The sequence below is a fragment of the Malaclemys terrapin genome, chromosome 11, assembly GCF_027887155.1.
Source record: "Malaclemys terrapin pileata isolate rMalTer1 chromosome 11, rMalTer1.hap1, whole genome shotgun sequence".
NCBI lineage: Eukaryota > Metazoa > Chordata > Testudines > Emydidae > Malaclemys > Malaclemys terrapin.
This window is the reverse complement of record NC_071515.1, coordinates 22730635-22751621: the sequence shown is the minus strand read 5'-3', so window position 1 is coordinate 22751621 and position 20987 is coordinate 22730635. Positions and strand designations below refer to the sequence as shown.

At 40.1% G+C, this 20987-nt stretch overlaps 1 protein-coding gene across 3 annotated transcripts in view; it reads left to right on the top strand.

The window, feature by feature from the left end:
• The window catches only part of SPATS2L (spermatogenesis associated serine rich 2 like), a 134960-nt gene that overhangs the window by 80218 nt on the left and 33755 nt on the right, over window positions 1–20987 (top strand). For all 3 annotated transcript variants that reach the window (XM_054044824.1, XM_054044826.1, XM_054044827.1), the window contains 5 exons: window positions 40–148; window positions 3476–3525; window positions 4800–5040; window positions 11723–11923; window positions 12600–12735. In XM_054044824.1, coding sequence (XP_053900799.1) covers window positions 40–148; window positions 3476–3525; window positions 4800–5040; window positions 11723–11923; window positions 12600–12735 — 737 coding nt within the window. The remainder of the gene's footprint in view (window positions 1–39; window positions 149–3475; window positions 3526–4799; window positions 5041–11722; window positions 11924–12599; window positions 12736–20987) is intronic.

Below are 20987 nucleotides of genomic sequence, written 5' to 3'. Positions count from 1 at the left end.
TATGCTAAAACTGCATATTTTCATCTTTTTTTTTTCCAGATCAATGCAGTTCGATCAATTGTTCCTAACAAAAGCAATAATGAAATAGTTCTGGTGTTGCAGCAATTTGATAACAATGTAGATAAGGCAGTTCAAGCTTTTGTGGATGGTGAGTATACTGTACATATTTCACTAAAGCATGAGGAATTAACACTAAATACTTTCTGGTTGCCTGAAATGTGGGCTGTAATTTTGTTGAAATGTCAAGAACCATGACTGCTTGTCTGTACATTTTCTGTTAATTCCTAGTAATTTTCACCTTCACTCCACCAGTGTTGCCAGCCTGAACTGCCTAATTATTTACTTCTCCCTGTCTTTCCATTTTCTGCCACATCATTCTTTATATGTGGTCAAGTATCAGGGGATAGCCATGTTAGCCTGTATCTACAAAAACAACAAGGAGTTTGGTGGCACCTTAAAGATATAATGCCTGCATCTGTAGGGACTTTATATGTGGGACTCCCTCCTCGATCTATTCTGTACAGTCACTTGCCTCCCCTCCTTTAACTCTCTCCTCAAAACCCACTTCCATCCTGACACTTACAGGAAATTACCATCCAATAGTAGCTGGGCTGAAGGCCAGTGAGGATCGCTGGTAATTATTTACTTATTTATATTTTTTAAAAAATTTGAATGATTAATTTAGGCACATACAGTCCATATGTATTACACGCATTCTCCTTCCCCTCCTTGCCTCTCTTGTTTGCTACATTCATTTGTCTCACCTTGTCTTAAATTAGAGAGAAAAGATGGTCCAGTGGTTAGGGCACTAACTTGTGACTCAGGAACCCCACGATTAATTCCACACTCCGCCACAGACTTCCTGTATGATGATGTTCAAGTCGATTAGTATCTCTGGGCCTCAGTTCCCCATCTGTGAAATGGGGATAGTAACATTTCCCTACCTCACAGTGGTGGTGTAAGGATAAATACATAAAAGATTGTGAGGTACTCAGATACTATGGTAGTGGGGGGCATATAAATAAATAAGATGGATAGATTTGCAATAATATCTTTGGGGAAGGAACATTCTCTTAATGTGTGTTTGTACAGTTGGGCCCTGGCGCTGATAGGATCCTTTGGTGTTACTGCAATACGTAGAAATAATTCTGTTTTTCATATCCTATTTCAGCCTTTCAGAGATTGCTTCTAAACATTGACCAATAAAGAAGATAAAATGTGTGGCTTGAAAAGCTACAGTGTCTCTAAATATAAAATGAATGAAAACATAAAAGTGAATATATCAGAAGAAGGCTACCAATGATAAAAAGCAAGGATGGTTCTAAAGCAAATGCCAAGATCCCCTGAACTTTGTGTGTGTGTGTGTATGTGTGTGTCTGTGTCTGTGTGTGTGTGTGTGTGTATTGAAATTTAAACATAGATTTGAATTTTGCAAATTGCCTTTACCTTTATAATGGGCTGAACCAAGTCTCCAGTGAAACGTTGGAGCATTCTAAATCTGGAGCAAAATTTTACAGCTTGATCCCATCTCTAATGATAAATGAAGACATTTGTATTTAAATAACACTCCTTATGTAACACTAATATATTTGAGTTCTCATTTAAATCCTTTGATTTGTAAAAAAACTATTTTTACTATGCTTGGCACACCATTAGGAAATCTTGTCAAATCTCAGGGTGTTAGGACTGCTTTAAGAGTTGCTGTGTGTTTACTGGTTTCAAAAGGCCTAGGCATATTCAAAAACAAACAGCAGCAGCTGGGTTGTCTATGTAGCCTGATTTCAGTACAGTATAGCCCATAGAGACATTATGAGTATCCCACTGTATTACTCACTTTATATACATGTTGTTTAAAAAGGAGATATTTATAGATGTAGGGATATAGATATATATTTCTGTTTTAGAATAACTGTCTAAAATATATGGTCCAAGAAGCATCAGTCAGCCTGGGCCAGAAATTATATACCAAGATACAGAAAGCAAATGTAAACACAAAAACTATATACACATGCATCAAAATTCTTCCATCAGATCCATACGGTGCATCTTGATACAGGCATCCTACTCTCCATTTATCACTGCCATAGACAACAGTTGGATTTTGATACATTTAGCGGGTACAGGAAATCAGAGTCTATATCTGCCCCAACATGGATCTGGGTGAATGAATTAAATCGAATTATAACATTTTTTTATTTTATTTTAACTAGCTACAACAATTTTTCCTAGTTGACGTATGGCCTGGGGAAAGTGGGGAATTTATTTTATTTTTGTGCTTCATGGTTATTCAATGTTATACAGTGAGATGTTGCTGTTTATTTTATTTATGTGGACCTATAATGTTTTAAATAATTGTCAGAGGCATGAGTGCTGAGTAAGTGCCTCCTTGTCATTTTAGAAATCCAAAGAAATAAAGCAAATAAATGTTGTTAATTCCTAATGACACTTATTTTTACCCAGTCATACAATTTACCACAGACATGATGGATTAATTTAATGAGTATGACATTACTTGAGTCATGTAAAATGAGATTGTGCCCAGTACTAGTCTGTATACATTAAGGAACAATCCTACATCTACAGGGATATGTGTTAGATGAACTGAAAGGCCTTTTCCATCTATAGATTTATTTATTTTTAAAGGGTTGTCCAGAAGATACATAGAAAGCACATAATTATGTGGTGTGTTATAAAAAGTTCATTGGCATATGTTTGGATGACCATGTTCTTGATGAGTGAATTAGGCAGATCATCCTAAAAGAGTGCCAATAAAGCCTTTTTATTTCACCATCATATCATCTGAATATGACAGATATTTTACAGGAGATATTGGAGTAAAATGTTAAGTTTTTAAATATTTTTCTTTTTAAATAATCCTCCACCAGTGTACCACCTAGGCTGTCTTAGAGAGGCAAGTACTGTTAGAAATGAACTAGGCTACCTTTGGCCGCAATGCATCCTTAATTTAAAACACATGAGCAAAGCACTTAAGCATATGGTTTCAATGGGACTTAAGCAGGTGCTTTGCTGATTCAGGGCCACAAAGAGCACATATGCTAAGCAGCCTGCATGCTATAGTCTAATGTGAAGCATAAGAGATTTCAAACCAGAAGATTATAGATATATTATGTAGAGATACTCACCATATACAAGTTTGTGTCACTGTTTTCCTACCATGAATTTGTCTAATTTAGAGAATTTCTAAGAAAATTTTTCCAATCTTATGATAGCGAGACAGGTAGATGCAAATAATAAAACTATGCATGAACTGTAAATCAAATAAATATGACATTGAGGAACATAAAAAGTTAAATACAGCAGATTATTTCTCCAACATGTGAAACACTTGCAAAAACGAATGGGAACATAAGAAACATCACCTACCTAGGGAGCCCGGGAATCATTTCTGAACACCATTGTTTTTTATCACAGCCAAACTTTTTTGTTGAAGTATTTTTATCTTTTCCTACTTTAGGCAGTGCAGCTCAGGTACTAAAAGAATGGAATATGACAGGGAAAAAGAAGGTAAGGACTCACTCTTGAGAGTTAAAACATTAATACCATTTATCAGCGTTCTGTAGTAGAGTGTAGCAGCAATCGTTGTTGCCAAATCTTGTGCTAATTTGTTAACATGATAAATGATTTGATCCACATCTGTATTCAAAAGGCTTCAAAGTAAATGTGCACCTTATTTTCTAATTCACCTCTGTTATCTCTCTAGATTGCTGCTCAGGTAGGGTTTCTAGGTCAGTAGGGTATACACATGGGAACCAAACTCTAGAAATACACAGAATGGCTCGCCAAAATAGTACACCTAGACTGCACAAGAAGCTTTAATATATACCTATATTCCAGCCAGCAGCAGCCCCTTGCAGAATCTCCAATAACCACCCAAGGTAGGCTATGGCTGCCAGGAGTATGAATAATCTGTGTTGGGGCAATGTATAAGTATAATTACCAAGTCAGGATCATGTAGATCATGCCCCAGATGTCTAGGACTGACCCTCACCATCAGATTGGTTCTCTAAGGGTTACCTCACGGACTACCTGCGGCCATGGAGTCTCAAACTTTTGCACTGGTGACCCCTTTCACACAGCAAATCTCTGAGTGCAACCTCCCTTATAAATTAAAAACACGTTTTAATATATTTAACACCATTATAAATGCTGGAGGCAAAGCAGGGTTTGGGGTGGAGGCTGATAGCTCGTGACCCCCCCCCCATAACCTCACAACCCCCTGAGGGTTCCTGACCCCCAGTTTGAGAACCCCCGCTCTAGTGCGCACCTTCCAGAATGAATCCTAGTGGTTTTGTTTATTTAAAACAAACAACAGAATTCCATTGTGTACATACTCTCTAAACACGCTCCGCAAGGAATTAGTCGCATTACGAGGTCAGTACTTTTGCTTTTGACAATAATGAACTGCTCAGCCAGTGTGATTGCAAACTTTTGTGGAAGCAGCACAATTCAAAGCAGGTACTTGAAAAGAAGCTTCTTGTACTATGATGCTATCATGGTTTAAAAATGCAAATATTCCAGGCAGTGAAAGAATAAATGTGGTGTAGGACTCTAACTTCTGCTCATATTTTATTTTATTTTTGTTTCAAACAATGTATATATTCAGTTGAACAGATAAAGCATATCACAGTACATCCTGGTCTGTAAATATCATTACAGTGATTACAGCTTGTGAGGCTTTTTTCAGAACTGAAGAGAATGAACAATTTATTGCTCATATTTTGAGTTAGTTTGATCAATGCTGAGTAATGTTTCTGTCCTTGAAATATTTCTCAATTTAGAATAATAAAAGAAAAAGAAGTAAATCTAAACAGCATCAAGGCAATAAAGATATGAAAGAGAAGAATGATAGAACTGAAAAGGTTTCCCTAGAGCCCCAAGAGATATATAGCTGCCATCTGAATGGATGTGGCAAGGATAACTCTTCCAGTGACTCGGCCAATGAGAAATCAGAAGTCGTTTCTCATGAGAACAAAAGCTGTGGATTCGAGGAGGAGGTGCAAGCACATCCAGAAATCACAGGTCAGTGTGCTCTGCAGAAGGCACGTTTATAGCCAGGGCTGGGCCAAGCCAACATGCACAAAGAACTTGGCACCTTTACTGAAGTAATGTTAAATTTAATTTTAAAAAATCAAGCAGACAGCTGTGTTTGGGCAAAATAGCCCCTAGTCTTACAAGGAAAACCAAGCAGGAGGACCCCACATGGGAACAATTCTCTTTTCAAGATCAAGATCTAAATGTCCTTATCTCAAGAGAAAAAAGGACTAAAGTCTAATTAGACTAGTTGAACGTGCCCCATCACCAAGCAGTATAGGCAGTTGAGTGTCTGAGAGAGACAGCAATGACAAGGCCCCACAAAACAGCCCAAAGTGACTCTGGCTTTAATGGACTGTCACATGATTCCCTTATTGCTTAGTCACAGCCCCTTCTGCTTTTATTTACATACTGTAGTCCCTATCTAGCTGAATAGCTGCAAAACTCCCAATGACTTCCCTGGGACCATCCTCTGGCCCTATTGCTGGGAGATTCAATCTGGCAGCTTCTCTGATTACATGCTGTTCAACCAGGATTTGCATGGTGTCTCTGGAACTCCTGGAGGCAGTGATGAGAGTTGCAGTCTCCCACTGTGGGGCTCTTTTGAAATGAGGTTTGTTTGTTTTTTTGCAACATCAGTGAAAACAAACCTCGGCCTTTTTGGGAGGATACTCAATGAAAGCCTACATGCCTTTGCCTTCAAGTATCCATCCATAAAGTTCATGTTTATTTTTAATTGTACTTCTTGCTGATATGTTTTTCAACTCCTAGCATTTCAAAACTTCCGAAGGGCCTAGATCAATGCCACTGTTGTTGTTGTTCTTGCTAAATCTTAAGCAATACATAAAAAGTTGCATTGCATTAGAGGCGCTTACCTTGAAGTCACTTTGTTCATGATTACAAACATGCTACTCCAACCAAACTTTAAAGATTTATGCCAAATATATAGCTGTCCTGAAACTGATTCTGTGCTACTTATAGACGACTTTGGTGTCGGTGCCAACCTCTGGCCAACGAGATACAAATTCCAGCAAAACAGAATAGCTGAGCAAGGAACTCTGTCTTGAAAAAGAGACGCATGGGTGAGGTGCAGCAATGTTCTTATGTTTCAGCAAAGGCTCTCAATTCCTATAGCTAGAAATGTGTTGTGTCGACGAAGTTCCAAATTTCCATATCAGAGTATAATGATCATTTATTTTGAAGTCTATAAATATTCATGTAGTATTATTTTCTCTGTAATATCTGGTAATGGCTACAAATACATCAAGCTGCCTCAGTAACTGTCTTGGAGGTGCCATCAAGGCTGGAATTTTCAAAGTTGGCGAGGTGCATGAATACAGATACACATGCCTAAGTGGGACTTAAGTTTCCATGAAATTTTCAAAAAAAATGGTGGATGTGAGTGCAAGGTACCTCTATTCTTTGAGGAGAGTGCCTATATTATTTGGGACGTTGTGTGTGTGGCCAGGGGGTTAGGTGTGTTTTCCATCTCTTTCAGTTGATGCAAACAAAAATTTTATATGTATAAAATAAAAACATGTAAAAAGATTTAAGGATCCTTCTGTCTGGCAATTGCAATTAATGACATTGATTTCACAATTCTACTATAATTTTACGTTAATATAAACGAAAGTATTAACCATATCCAAATAGTATTAATTATTTAATAAACAAAAGTATAATTGCAAATTTTCTGCAGCAGAAGCAGATACTTGCTTAATTCTACTATACTACCGAAACATTCAAATTTAGGAAAATATCTTCCTGGCAACATTCTGAAATGTGGTGGAAAGAGTTTCTCCTTTAGTTCACTTTCAACTTGAGCATGAGGAAATATGTTGATTCTATAGAAAAGCGCAGTAGCAGCCTTGTTTCGGTCAAAGAAGCAATATATATACATATTGCTAAACACGTATAGAAATTAAAGGAATGGTACACATCAAAATGTTGAGTAGGATCCCTTAGAGGTCAGCTGCCATACTCTTGTGGCTTCTGATCAAGATACATGACATGCATTGAAGAGCTGGAAAACAGTTTGAAATTAAGTCTAGCATTTCTAACATCTAAACCAAGATGCTTCCCTTTGCATTGTAATCTCCTTTGTTTTGTTTGTCCTTTTTTTTTTCACTTGCTTCTGTGTTTTCCAGTGTTTATGTGATACTTTTCCATCATTTATTAATGCTCTCAGTTCTGAGCAGTACATTTATTTGGTTTCCTAGATACTGGGTCCAGGGTCAATTTCAGGTGAGGGGGCATTTTAAATGTATTTCCAGCTGTTCAAGCCTGAAAATTATCGTTTGAATGAAATGAACTTAGGCAATGACAAGCCTGGTGTGACTTTGTGGACCACAGTTTTAGGCCAGAGGCCAGTGTGCCTATGTAGGTTTTCTGACATAGGGACTAGGATACACTCCCTGTTCGTAATCATGGAGTTTCCTCTGAATCATCCTGTCAGAGGCATGGGTCTAGGCAGGGCTTGTGGAAATGGAAGGGGATTCCCTTTCGCAACCATCAGATGCTCATGATCTAATGAGGACATTGGCTTCTGCTCCAGGCTCATATGTCTCCTTACAGCTCTTTAGGCTCCCCTCAGCATTAGGTGGGTGAGGCAGCAGCATTAGCTCCCCTGCCTCCCCTTCCCTGACTTAGCTTCCTGAGCCATGAAATCCTCAACACACAGAGGGGTTTCTGGGACCAGAAGGGAGAATGCAGCAAAGCTGGTTGTCTCCCCTCACACCACATTCTACTATCCTACCTGTTGTGGTGGAAGGTAACCCGTTGACCACTGTCTTTGCTCACCTAGTGGTAATGCTGTTACTGCTGGACACAGTCCATTGCTCTTTAGTTGAAGTACCTTTTTTTCGTTGTTTCTTTAAGAAACTTTTTTTTTAATTGAGAGTTGTGATATAACAGTCTGCAGATTATAAAGCTAAGAGAAGGTTTAGAGTGAAGTCCAGCTTACTTGTTTCTTACCTGGCTGGCCACTAAACACCACATAAACCCGCAGCACTCTCCCATTACTTTGTATTGTCTTAATGTTTAAGTTTCACATGCTTTATATAATCAGCACTGACTAATGGGGAGGATGTGTCCTGGCCCTCATTGACCTGCTGGAGGAATTGAGGGACTGAGACTGGATCAGCTTCTGTAGCTGGTCATTGAGGGTCTGGATATGTCCTCGCCATTGGCTGCTTCACAGCATTACTCCTGGAGTGTACATCTCAGGCTCAGAAGTTCTCAGCTGTCCCAAGTACCTGCTTGAGGCAGCTGATGTGGGGGGAGGCAGAAGTAGTTCTCAGTTACTGTTATGATTCCTTTAATCATGGGCACAGTCAGGCTCCCAACCAATCCCCAAAGCAAGTTAGAGTAGCCACTGGCCTGCTGCTGGTTGAGCCACATGGTCCCCTGGAGACCTTTCTGTCAACCAGGAATGCCTTACGACGGTGGTTCTCAAACTTTTGTATTGGTGACCCCTTTCACATAGTAAGCCTCTGAGTGCGACCCCCTCCCCTTATAAATTAAAAACACTTTTAAATATATTTTACACCATTATAAATGCTGGAGGCAAAGCAGGGTTTGGGGTGAAGGCTGACAGCTCGTGACCCCTCATATAATAACCTTGTGACCCCCTGAGAGGTCCTGACCCCCAATTTGAGAACCCTTGCCTTACGGCTTCCATCAAATGTGCTCCCTACCCTGAATTGCCATCTGCCTGTCCCCTGCCAGCCCTGACACACACCTTGTAGCAGGTGGCTCAGGAAGGTCTGTTGTCAGCTTTACACAGGATTCCCTCATACCAGGGCAGCTCTAAGGTCACTTTGTGTCACTCTGGCAGCACATAGTGACTTTTGCGAGGCCCGGGATCTGGCCCCTTAAGTGTCTGCTGTCAAATCGTTATTTATCATTGCTCCATTCCTGCTGCTCTGAGACCTTTGGGACTGCCCTGTCAAACAGCAGTGTCTCCCTCAAACATATTTGGTGGCTACTTTCCAGTAGTTTTCATCTGCTGTGTTCAAGCACCACAATGCTAGATGGCCCTTTCTCCATTTACATCCAGCCACAATTTGGCCTTGTGTATTTCAAAAACTTCTGATTCAACCATTTACCAGAGCGGGGATAAGGAATCCCATTGCAGTTGAGACACTACCTGGGGACAGTTATAACTGGTACTGTACATTAAGCAACTGTTATTTCTCTTTTTAGAAAAGGCTTAGCCCAATGAACACTAATTGTGCCTTGTTGAATGTGTCCATTTAATGAATGATCTTTCTCTAACATGATGCTTTCAGTGATATCTTTCTGCAGCCATACCACCTTTTCCTATGATCTTGTAAAAACTCACAGTTTAAGTATGGTCATGTCATGACAGTACTTAGAAGATAAACTGTCAGATAAAACCCAGCATGGTACTAGGGGCACTATGCTGCTGCAGGTGCCATCTTTCCTGTGAGATCTAAACCCAGTTCTGGATCACACATAATTAAAGATCCTATGGCATTGTTTCCAAGGGCAAAGGTGTTAACAGTTACTCTGAAACAGCCACCATTTAAAAGAATGTCCTAAAAATTAGCTAAATATCAGCTCATGTAACCTCTTAGGCACTATAATTTAATACTAAACGTAAATCAGGCTGAAAAATTTAAAGCGCCATATTGCCACATGATTGTGGGTTTTGGACTTAGCTGAAACTGGCCTGGGCCTGGCTTGGCACAGAGGGCTGGACTAGATTTTGTGAAACTGGATACACATATGCCATTTTGAGTCCCACTTTTCTCAGTTGTTTTTCATGTAGGGCAATTGTGCTAACTTCCCCAAACTACCTGTTTACACCTCAAGAGAGCTTTTCCTCAGCAAACGATTCTGTCAAGGCAATTTTTTTAAAGGTTTTGAATGTCAAGGTGTTATAAAAAGATAAAACACACATTCCATGGTCCGTGGCGCAGCTGGAGACTCAGAGTGAGTTTCTGTGAGCGTTCCATTACTAGCAGGTCTGATAAACGCTTAACCATCAATACACCAGAGATCACATCTTAGACTAGAGTATTAGTGTTCCAAGCCCTCATGAAATACAAAATGCCACAAAAATTTACTGTTAGCTCTTATTACACAAGTCATTGATTTTTCATTTAGATGTTTGTTAGAGTCACAGATCCCTAATCGTTGTTGTAAGTGTTGCTGAGCTGACACGGTTCTGCAGGGATTTGATGCGGACTTCCCCAAACTACTTTAATTTTGCTGAATTTCCTCAATTGAACTTGAAGGTCTTGTTGCAACATGTTTAGATGTTGTTTGCCAGGCTATGTCGATATCTTACTACTGGGCTTCAAAGTACAGTAGAACCTCAGAGTTACGAACAGCTCAGGAATGGAGACTGTTCATAATTCTGAAATGTTCATAACTCTGAACAAAATATTATGGTTGTTCTTTCAAAAGTTTACAGCTGAACATTGACTTAATATAGCTTTGAAACTTTGCTATGCAGAAGAAAAATACTGCTTTCCCTTTATTTTTGTTAGTAGTTTATGTTTAACACAGAAGTGTACTGTACTGTATTTGCTTTTTTTTATTTTGTCTCTTCTGCTGTCTGATTCCGTACTTCCGGGTCCAACTGATGTGTGTGGTTGACTGGTCAGTTCGTAGCTCTGGTGTTCGTAACTCTGATGTCCTACTGTAGAACATTTGACATTTCAAACAAGATGCCAGCTTAAATAACAGATGAAATATGTAAATGGTAGAAACTATTTTTAAAGTATAACCACTTGTCAAAGTGGGTTTGTTTAAGAGGAAAGGCTATTTTCATTTGTCATTTTTCTTCATGAATGTCCAAAACAGTTAATTAAGTTCAATAATAGTAATTTTGCACTTAAATAAAGAATATCAAAGCCCTTTACAAACAATGTGCCCAATATCACAAAACAAGTTGGGACAGATATGGGAATAGAATCCAGGAGTGCTGACTCCCTGTCTGCGGTTTTAGCTGCTAGACTGGTTGCCTTAACTACCTATTAAGACTTGCAGAAGGTGAAAGGTAGTCATGTAAGCGCTGAGTTCTTGGCTCCTACTTCTGTGTACAGACTACCACATCTGAATGGAAAAGGTGAAAATTTGCATTTACATTCTGCATAATTAGGACTCTGACGGTCTGATATTTCTTGTTTCCACAGACCCCTACAAATTTTTCTAACTTGGCTATTTTTGTGTATGTTTAATTCTTTATCTTCTCCGATATACCTTCTAATCCTCTATAAACAAATAAAATGATCACAACATTCTACACACCACACATTCATACTTCAAATATTTTGGAGCCTGTTTCTCCCCATGCTACTCCAGACTTATGCAGTCTTACCCCTGTCTAGTTCAGGCCTACGACATTTGACAAAAGATTAAAATGAATGAAGTACATAGCTTATGGAGTAAGATATTTGTACCATTTCAGCATAGAAAAGTCAAATCTCTTTATCATTTTTTGACTGGTGAAACACAAAAATCTGCTCAAATTGGTTTTTAATCACAAAGCCATTGTAATTCTGTTCTGTCAGTTTTTCAGGTTTTCTGTAGAATGCACACTGCTGAAACAGAAACTTCATTTTACCAATGTAGAAACATTCTGATCCAATAACAATGAATCAGAGTAACTCCCTACTCACTATTTGATATTCTCTTTCAGACAAAAACCTGGAGCACAAGAGAATATCTGAAGATTTAAACCTAAAGTCTGTAAGTGGAACAGAACAGCGAGATACTTTTCAGTCATCAGTTCAACCTCTGAGTAATGTAGGCAGGCCAAAGTCAAAAACATCCACAGTTAAAGCATCCGTCCCTGCAGCCCATCTTGAAACAAAGCCAGATGATTCAATCAAGAAAAAAGGTAGAACAGATTTCTTTTCCTATTACAATTCATCAGTTGTTGTTCAGGGAGGTGATCAGATTTGCAGTGCATCATAGGAGGACTGCATCAAGAGCTAACATGAGGAGGAGAGGCAATGTATTGGGAATGGGATACCAGGGAATATTGCTCTTTACAGAAGACCACTGTGTGGGTTTTTTTCACTCTCCTCATCATTCTGAGGGGTTCATAGGTTTAGTGGATCTGATTCTGATCTCCTATAATCAAGGGTAATTTCGCTGAAGTTAATGAAACTACTCCAGTATGTGTGAGGGCAGAATCAGGCTCAGTGTAACTAACGTGGGCAGGAGTATACCTATTCTGTCTGAAGTGCTTCTTCACAAAGAAAGTGTCATTTTGGAATTTAAGAATGTGTTGTCAGTGTCTAAAACTAGTGTTTGTCCTAGCTTTGATCCAGGGGCTGGAATGGGGTGAATTTTGTCTAATGTTTTCAGAAGTGGAAGCACTATAGAAATGTTAATGGTGAAATTGAGGCCTTATTAAGTCAGTGGGAAAACTTTCAATACATTAAGTAGGACCAGAATTTCACTATAGCCATTCATTACAAGAAGCACTTTGGAATTTTTTTCTCCCACCAGATTAGACAACAATCGGGTTGTTCACTTTTATACAATTTTTGTTTGTTTGTTTTTTTTAGGTCCAAACATTGAAAAGTCTGTGAAAGATTTGCAACGTTGCACTGTTTCTTTAACTAGATACCGCATGATGATCAAAGAGGAAGTGGATAATTCAGTGAAGAAAATCAAAGCTGCCTTTGCTGAATTACACAGCTGGTAGGTAAATCAGTGTGGGAAAGACCTCTTCAAATCCTGGGCAAAGAGGGGCTCATGCAGGCTACAAGCATCTCAGGGAAACTTTGTTTAAATCCTGTTTGTGTATATCATTTGTTTTTAATCAGAAAAGATACAGTGTCAATAAGTCACACCTCTCAGACCTTAAAATGCTAAAAAAGCATATATTGAGACACATGGGCCCAATCATAATTCCTAACAATAAAATAAACCGACATACAGGGTGGGAGTTGAAAGGTCCTTTTCTTTGGCCTAAATTTGCCCTATTGACCTCAGTGGGAGCAGAGTCAGGCCAACATTGAACACTTTTGAAAATCCCACCCATAGAATTCATTAAAGTTCTCCCAAAAGAATCCATACAGTATATAACAAAACTTACTGGCATATTCTGTCCTCAGAGGGATAAGTGTGATGCCCAATAATTCAAATGGAGGTCTTGTGCACACATCTGAAGGAGTTGGCCCTACAGATACATAACAATATAAATGTGATATCATTCTGCGATGGATCTGTTATGGTATCTCATGGGGCTTGCTTCAGCCCCATTAAAGTCATTGGTAGTATTTCCAGTTCCTTCACGAGGAGCAGGAGCAGGCACACAGTCCAATATGCTCAAATAGTGTCTTGAGTCAGGGAGTGAAAGGTCTAACTAAAGGGATCACTCATGAGCAAGGATAAAATAAATGTAATAAAAATAACCAAAAGTAAAGGAGAAATTCTGCTCTCACCTCTGTGGGTGCATCTAATGGGGTTGCATCCAAATAACTGAAATGATCATTTGGCCCCAAGGCTTTTCTAAGTATATCAGATATAGATTTCTGTTAATATCTAGTGCCCTACCAATACCCTCTGCTCTTGGAGGCATTGCTGTGTCGAGGGGGGAATAGTGAGTTGAGCTGTATTCTATGGGGAGCCACACTAATGGAGTGAGGCAGTTTAAAAGCAATGCCAAAACAGTGCCTCTCTCATGTGCCCTGGTCATTCCTGGTCGGTAGCTAGCTTCACCCACTTCTTGAGCTGTCTCAGCCTGCCCCATGTCCCTCCCCTGGGAGGAGAAGGATTGTGTGGAGCTTGTGGCATTTTATTCCCTGCGCAATCACTCTCCATGATCATGGCCATTGCTTACATTCTGACAGCAAAAGTGGCTGGAACTCAAGAAGTGAACACTGGCCTTTATTTTGAGCAGAGACTCTAGTTCCTGGTGCTTGCTGCTGGAGTTCTATATGTTGTAATTTAATACATTAGACAAAGACAAACAGTCTTATTATAACATCAAATCCTAGAATGCATAGGAAACTCAGTCTTGAAAGTACAATCTCGTACCATTAATTTATTCAGCAGTCTCTCCTGTTCAGGATAATAATCAGCAGTCTTACTACTGCTCACACTTCCAGCACTGTACTTTGACTTAAACTACTTACTTTTTACCGACTGATAAATATACTGAGCTACAATGAACAGAACAGTGATAACTATTCAGTAGTCTGAGTGCTCTTCTTAATTACCTTATCCTCTTTCCACCAGCTGCTGATGCTTTCTTTAACTTTAAATTCAGGAACACGGGACATCAGTAACATATGCAAAATCCCAAAGCCTGGTGCTACACGCTGAACATATGGGGCCCAATCCTGCAAACACTTACTACCAGTCACAGCAGTTACTATTGTGACTAGTCCCATTTAAGTTACCACACCACGGAGCAAGTGTTCACATGATCAGGTCACTTCTTATTGTGCACATAGGATAATACAGTGCATACAAAGTTATCCCAGAAAGGTTATTTATTTCCCAGGAAGGCTGGTGGAATGACTATGTATTAGTAGTTAAAATAAAGAGATTGATGGATTTTCCACACATTCAATCAGGCAAAAATTAGGCCTAACAATCAATTGCAAGATGATTCATAGATTCATAGATTATAGGACTGGAAGGGACCTCGAGAGGTCATCGAGTCCAGTCCCCTGCCCACATGGCAGGACCAAATACTGCCTAGACCATCCCTAATAGACATTTATCTAACCTACTCTTAAATATCTCCAGAGACGGAGATTCCACAACCTCCCTAGGCAATTTGTTCCAGTGTTTAACCACCCTGACAGTTAGGAACTTTTTCCTAATGTCCAATCTAGACCTCCCTTGCTGCAGTTTAAACCCATTGTTTCTGGTTCTATCCTTAGAGGCTAAGGTGAACAAGTTCTCTCCCTCCTCCTTATGACACCCTTTTATATACCTGAAAACTGCTATCATGTCCCCTCTCAGTCTTCTCTTTTCCAAACTAAACAAACCCAATTCTTTCAGCCTTCCTTCATAGGTCATGTTCTCAAGACCTTTAATCGTTCTTGTTGCTCTTCTTTGGACCCTTTCCAGTTTCTCCACATCTTTTTTAAAATGCGGCGCCCAGAACTGGACACAATACTCCAGCTGAGGCCTAACCAGAGCAGAGTAGAGCGGAAGAATGACTTCTCGTGTCTTGCTCACAACACACCTGTTAATGCATCCCAGAATCATGTTTGCTTTTTTTGCAACAGCATCACACTGTTGACTCATATTTAGCTTGTGGTCCACTATAACCCCTAGATCCCTTTCTGCCGTACTCCTTCCTAGACAGTCTTTTCCCATTCTGTATGTGTGAAATTGATTTTTCCTTCCTAAGTGGAGCACTTTGCATTTGTCTTTGTTAAACTTCATCCTGTTTAACTCAGACCATTTCTCCAATTTGTCCAGATCATTTTGAATTATGACCCTGTCCTCCAAAGTAGTTGCAATCCCTCCCAGTTTGGTATCATCCGCAAACTTAATAAGCGTACTTTCTATGCCAATATCTAAGTCATTGATGAAGATATTGAACAGAGCCGGTCCCAAAACAGACCCCTGCGGTACCCCACTCGTTACGCCTTTCCAGCAGGATTGGGAACCATTAATAACAACTCTCTGAGTACGATTATCCAGCCAGTTATGCACCCACCTTATAGTAGCCCCATCTAATTTGTATTTGCCTAGTTTATCAATAAGAATATCATGCGAGACCGTATCAAATGCCTTACTAAAGTCTAGGTATACCACATCCACCGCTTCACCCTTATCCACAAGGCTCGTTATCCTATCAAAGAAAGCTATCAGATTGGTTTGACATGATTTGTTCTTCACAAATCCATGCTAGCTATTCCCTATCACCTTACCACCTTCCAAGTGTTGGCAGATGATTTCCTTAATTACTTGCTCCATTATCTTCCCTGGCACAGAAGTTAAACTAACTGGTCTGTAGTTACCTGGGTTGTTTTTATTTCCCTTTTTATAGATGGGCACTATATTTGCCCTTTTCCAGTCTTCTGGAATCTCTCCCGTCTCCCATGACTTTCCAAAGATAATAGCTAGAGGCTCAGATACCTCCTCTATTAGCTCCTTGAGTATTCTAGGATGCATTTCATCAGGCCCGGGTGACTTGCAGGCATCTAACTTTTCTAAGTGATGTTTAACTTGTTCTTTTTTTATTTTATCCGCTAAACCTACCCCCTTCCCATTAGCATTCACTATGTTAGGCATTCCTTCAGACTTCTCGGTGAAGACCGAAACAAAGAAGTCATTAAGCATCTCTGCCATTTCCAAGTTTCCTGTTACTGTTTCTCCCTCTTCACTAAGCAGTGGGCCTACCCTGTCTTTGGTCTTCCTCTTGCTTCTAATGTATTGATAAAAAGTCTTCTTGTTTCCTTTTATTCCCGTAGCTAGTTTGAGCTCATTTTGTGCCTTTGCCTTTCTAATCTTGCCCCTGCATTCCTGTGTTGTTTGCCTATATTCATCCTTTGTAATCTGTCCTAGTTTCCATTTTTTATATGACTCCTTTTTATTTTTTAGATCGTGCAAGATCTCGTGGTTAAGCCAAGGTGGTCTTTTGCCACATTTTCTATCTTTCCTAACCAGCGGAATAGCTTGCTTTTGGGCCCTTAATAGTGTCCCTTTGAAAAACTGCCAACTCTCCTCAGTTGTTTTTCCCCTCAGTCTTGATTCCCATGGGACCTTACCTATCAGCTCTCTGAGCTTCCCAAAATCTGCCTTCCTGAAATCCATTGTCTCTATTTTGCTGTTCTCCCTTCTACCCTTCCTTAGAATTGCAAACTCTATGATTTCATGATCACTTTCACCCAGGCTGCCTTCTACTTTCACATTCTCAACGAGTTCCTCCCTATTTGTTAAAATCAAGTCTAGAACAGCTTCCCCCCTAGTAGCTTTTTCAACCTTCTGAAATAAAAAGTTGTCTCCAATGCAGTCCAAGAATTTGTTGGATAGTCTGTTCCCCGCTGTGTTATTTTCCCAACATATATCCGGATAGTTGAAGTCCCCCATCACCACCAAATCTTGGGCTTTGGATGATTTTGTTAGTTGCTTGAAAAAAGCCTCATCCACCTCTTCCACCTGGTTAGGTGGCCTGTAGTAGACGCCTAGCATGACATCTCCCTTGTTTTTTGCCCCTTTAAGCCTAACCCAGAGACTCTCAACACTTCCGTCTCCTATGTCCATCTCTACCTCAGTCCAAGTGTGTACATTTTTAATATATAAGGCAACACCTCTTCCCTTTTTCCCCTGTCTATCCTTCCTGAGCAAGCTGTACCCATCCACACCAACATTCCAATCATGTGTATTATCCCACCAAGTTTCAGTGATGCCAACAATGTCATAGTTGTATTTATTTATTAGCACTTCCAGTTCTTCCTGCTTATTCCCCATACTTCTCGCATTTGTATATAGGCATCTAAGATACTGGTTTGATCTTTCCTCCCAGTTTTTTCCTGACTCTCCTTTCTCTCTGCCAATATAGCCCACACTCCCTCTTGTTTCCGACTCATTTCCCCGGTCTCCATGTTCCCCACTTACCTGTGGGCTTTGCACCACATCACTGAGATTTTCACCCCAGACTTCATTCCTTTAGGGTATCTGTGCTCTAACATTGTGATGTATGAAGGAAACTGTTCTGTGGGGCCTGAAACTTGAGAGGCATGGACCTGCCCTGTTGCATTCTAGTTTCTTATAGACTAGCTGGCACTTCTGTAGCTTAATGAGCATGATCCTGCTCCCACTGAAGTAGATGGGAGTTTTACTATTGATTTAAATGGGAGCAGGAGCAGTTTCCATGTGCCTTTTGAACTGATTTCTTATCACTGTAAATATATTTTGATGCATGTGCTGTCTAGCATAGCAGCTCTTTATAAGCTAAAAGAGAAATAAATAGAGAAATGAATACTCATGTTTCTCAATCTGCTAACACACTAATATGGGAACACAGATCATTTGCAGGCGGACTCGAAACAGACCTCTACAGCTCATGCTTCATTTTTATGACCTAATGAATATCATTTACAGATCTAACTAAGTGATTGCAACTACCTAAACTTAAAAATGTCATTAATTGCATTTGCAAAGCTCCCAGCACAAAAAGGAAGAGTGGGTTGAAGCTGAGCTGCAAATCAGACCCCTTCTGTCAGTTGACTTAGTTAAAAGGCATTAAGGCTTCCTAGCAAAATCTGTGAATATGTTTTATAATGCAAAGTTCCATGCAAAATACCTATGAGAACGAACGGTGATGCAATGGGTTAATGGCTTTCATCAGTATGCACCTGGGTTTGCAACTACTGCCACTTAGGCCATAAACAAATATTAATATGATGGCTTCAAAGCATTTTTATCTGAAAACATTAAATACTTTTGTATGACTGGCAATGGCAGTCTCTGTTCAGCAGAGCTCCTAGGTTGCCACAAAAGGGGTTGTTGATGGTAAGCACTTAGGTGGGAGAAGCTGGCACGGCACCCTGCTCTGTGATGCCTGGATTCTAGTACCGTGACGACCTCACTTTTGTGTGTCCTGAAATTAATTCTAAACATGTGGCTAAGCATAATGAGTGCCCCACTTACTGTTGGCCACCATCTATTTGTAAGTGGCCACTCTGAGTTATATAACCTCATTCAGTATTATGGTATTCTCTGATAGAGAACTTAAAAAAAAAAAGAGAATGATCAGATATGTAGATAACACAGTATGTTGTGAGAGAGACAACACAGCTTTTGTAAAGGGAAATCATGCTTCACTAATCTATTAGAATTCTTTGAGGGTGTCAATAGATGTGGACAAAAGTGATCCAGTGGATATAGTGTACTTGGACTTTCAGAAAGCCTTTGTCAAGGCCCCTCACCAAAGGCCCGTCAGTAAAGTAAGCAATCATGGGATAAGAGGGACGGTCCTCTCATAGATCACTAATTGGTTAAAAGATAGAAAACAAAGGGTAGGGATAAATGGTCAGTTTTCACAGTGGAGAGGTAAATAGCAACGTCCTCCTAGGATCTATACTGGGGTCAGTGCTGTTAACGTATTCATAAATGATCTGGAAAAAGGGGGTAAACAGTGGGGTGGCAAAGTTTGCAAATGATACAAAAGTACGCAAGATAGTTAAGTCCAAAGCAGACTGTGAAAAGTTACAAAGGGATCTCACAAAATTGGGTGACTGGGCAAGAAAATGGCAGATGAAATTCAATGTTGATAATTGCAAAGTAATGCACATTGGAAAACATAATCCCTACTATTCATACAAAATGATGGGGTCTAAACTAGTTGTTACCATTCAAGAAAGAGATCTTGGAATCATTATGGATAGTTTTCTGAAAACATCTGCTCAATGTGCAGCAGCAGTCAAAAAAGCGAACAGAATGCCAAGAGGAGAGTAGCCTGAGCTAGTGAGGAATGTTAGTGACATAATGTTATCTTGTTCCCTTCATGCTGGTGATTCCAAAACACTTACAAACTGTAGAGGAATCACTTCACTTCCCGGCCGCAGAAGCAAAGCCACCTATGGGGTGGGAAGGGTCTCGGCAACACTACCCACCAATGTAGAATGGGAACTGAGAAGTACCATCCCCAGTCAAACTGCAGGGGGTATGTAGGTGGGCTGAATGCATTAAGCCAGACTGGAAATTGGCCCATTCCTAGTACATGAAGTTAGCACCACTATTCTTGGGAAAAGAGCCATGGGATTTTTAATTAACACACTTGGTCAGGACTTTTGTTCTTAGGTCTCCTCTGAAGGATAAAGGACGTTTTAGTTTCTGTTGTTTCTATTGTTTTCTTTTAGTTTTGTTTTTTCCTTTGATTCAGTAGTAGGTGTCATCCCCTCCCTCCTTTATTTTTACTGCCTGTTCCCCTTGAAATCAGTATCAAATCAGTCTTTAGGGTATTCCAATATCTCTTTCTGAGAAGGAGTGACTAGTTTTTCACTTCACTGGCTTACCAATTGCAGCAGGAGCAAAGGAGTGCAGAGACAACTTCATCTGGCTGCTTCTTGCCCCTAAGCAGCAAATTGTCCCATTATTACAAAGGGAAATTAATATTGCACGTGATCAGAGACATCTTGAGATTTTCAGCAGATTGTTCCAGAGTGTTTTCTGTCCTTAATAGCAGAGACCATAGGGCCAGGGGTGGCAACAGCTGGAGGAAGTCTTATGTCTCCAGCCAGCTTGTAAATCACCTTTTGTTTTTAACTGATGGCAGAAGATTACTCCTGAATGAGCTCAGTCAGCACCTATGTGACAAAATGGTGCTTTTCCTCCATCTTAACTGAAAGGAATGATATGGAGCAGATGTGCTGTGTCACACTGTAACATCTTGAAGGAATGCAGGGCTTATTTCCTCATTTAACTGGTAACGAAACAGGGCCAAAAAACAATCCTGGAAATATGTCAGTTTAAAAATAAAGAAACACCACAGGACAGGAAGTTTAAGAGGCACTAGAGTAGGTGTAATTCTTCCCTTAAGCCCCAGATAATGTGCTAATGACGTACTTTTATATGGTGCCTTTCATCCCAAAGAATCCAAAGCATTTTGTAGACCTTGGGCTGGACTATGTGTGATCCTTATATTACCTTTTTGCTCCCTGGTGCACAATGTACCATCCCTCCTTTCTCCAGATTGTGCCTTGTCCCCATGCCTTCCCTTGTGCAGCAACTAGGCACTGGCCCAGTCCCTGTCCTGGGAGGAGCACAGGGATTATGCCCTGCTCATTTCCTCAAGAATACTAGCAAACCTCAAAGAGGGTGTGGGGAGGCAAAGCCAGGATCTCATCCCTCCTCCACCCTAGCAGGCAGAACTGGCTGGATGCAAAGAAAACTCCCTAGGTGCATGCCCACTGTGCCCCACATGTGCACCTGGAAGCCATCAAGAGGGTTTTACATTGCACTTTTCATTACAGAGCATC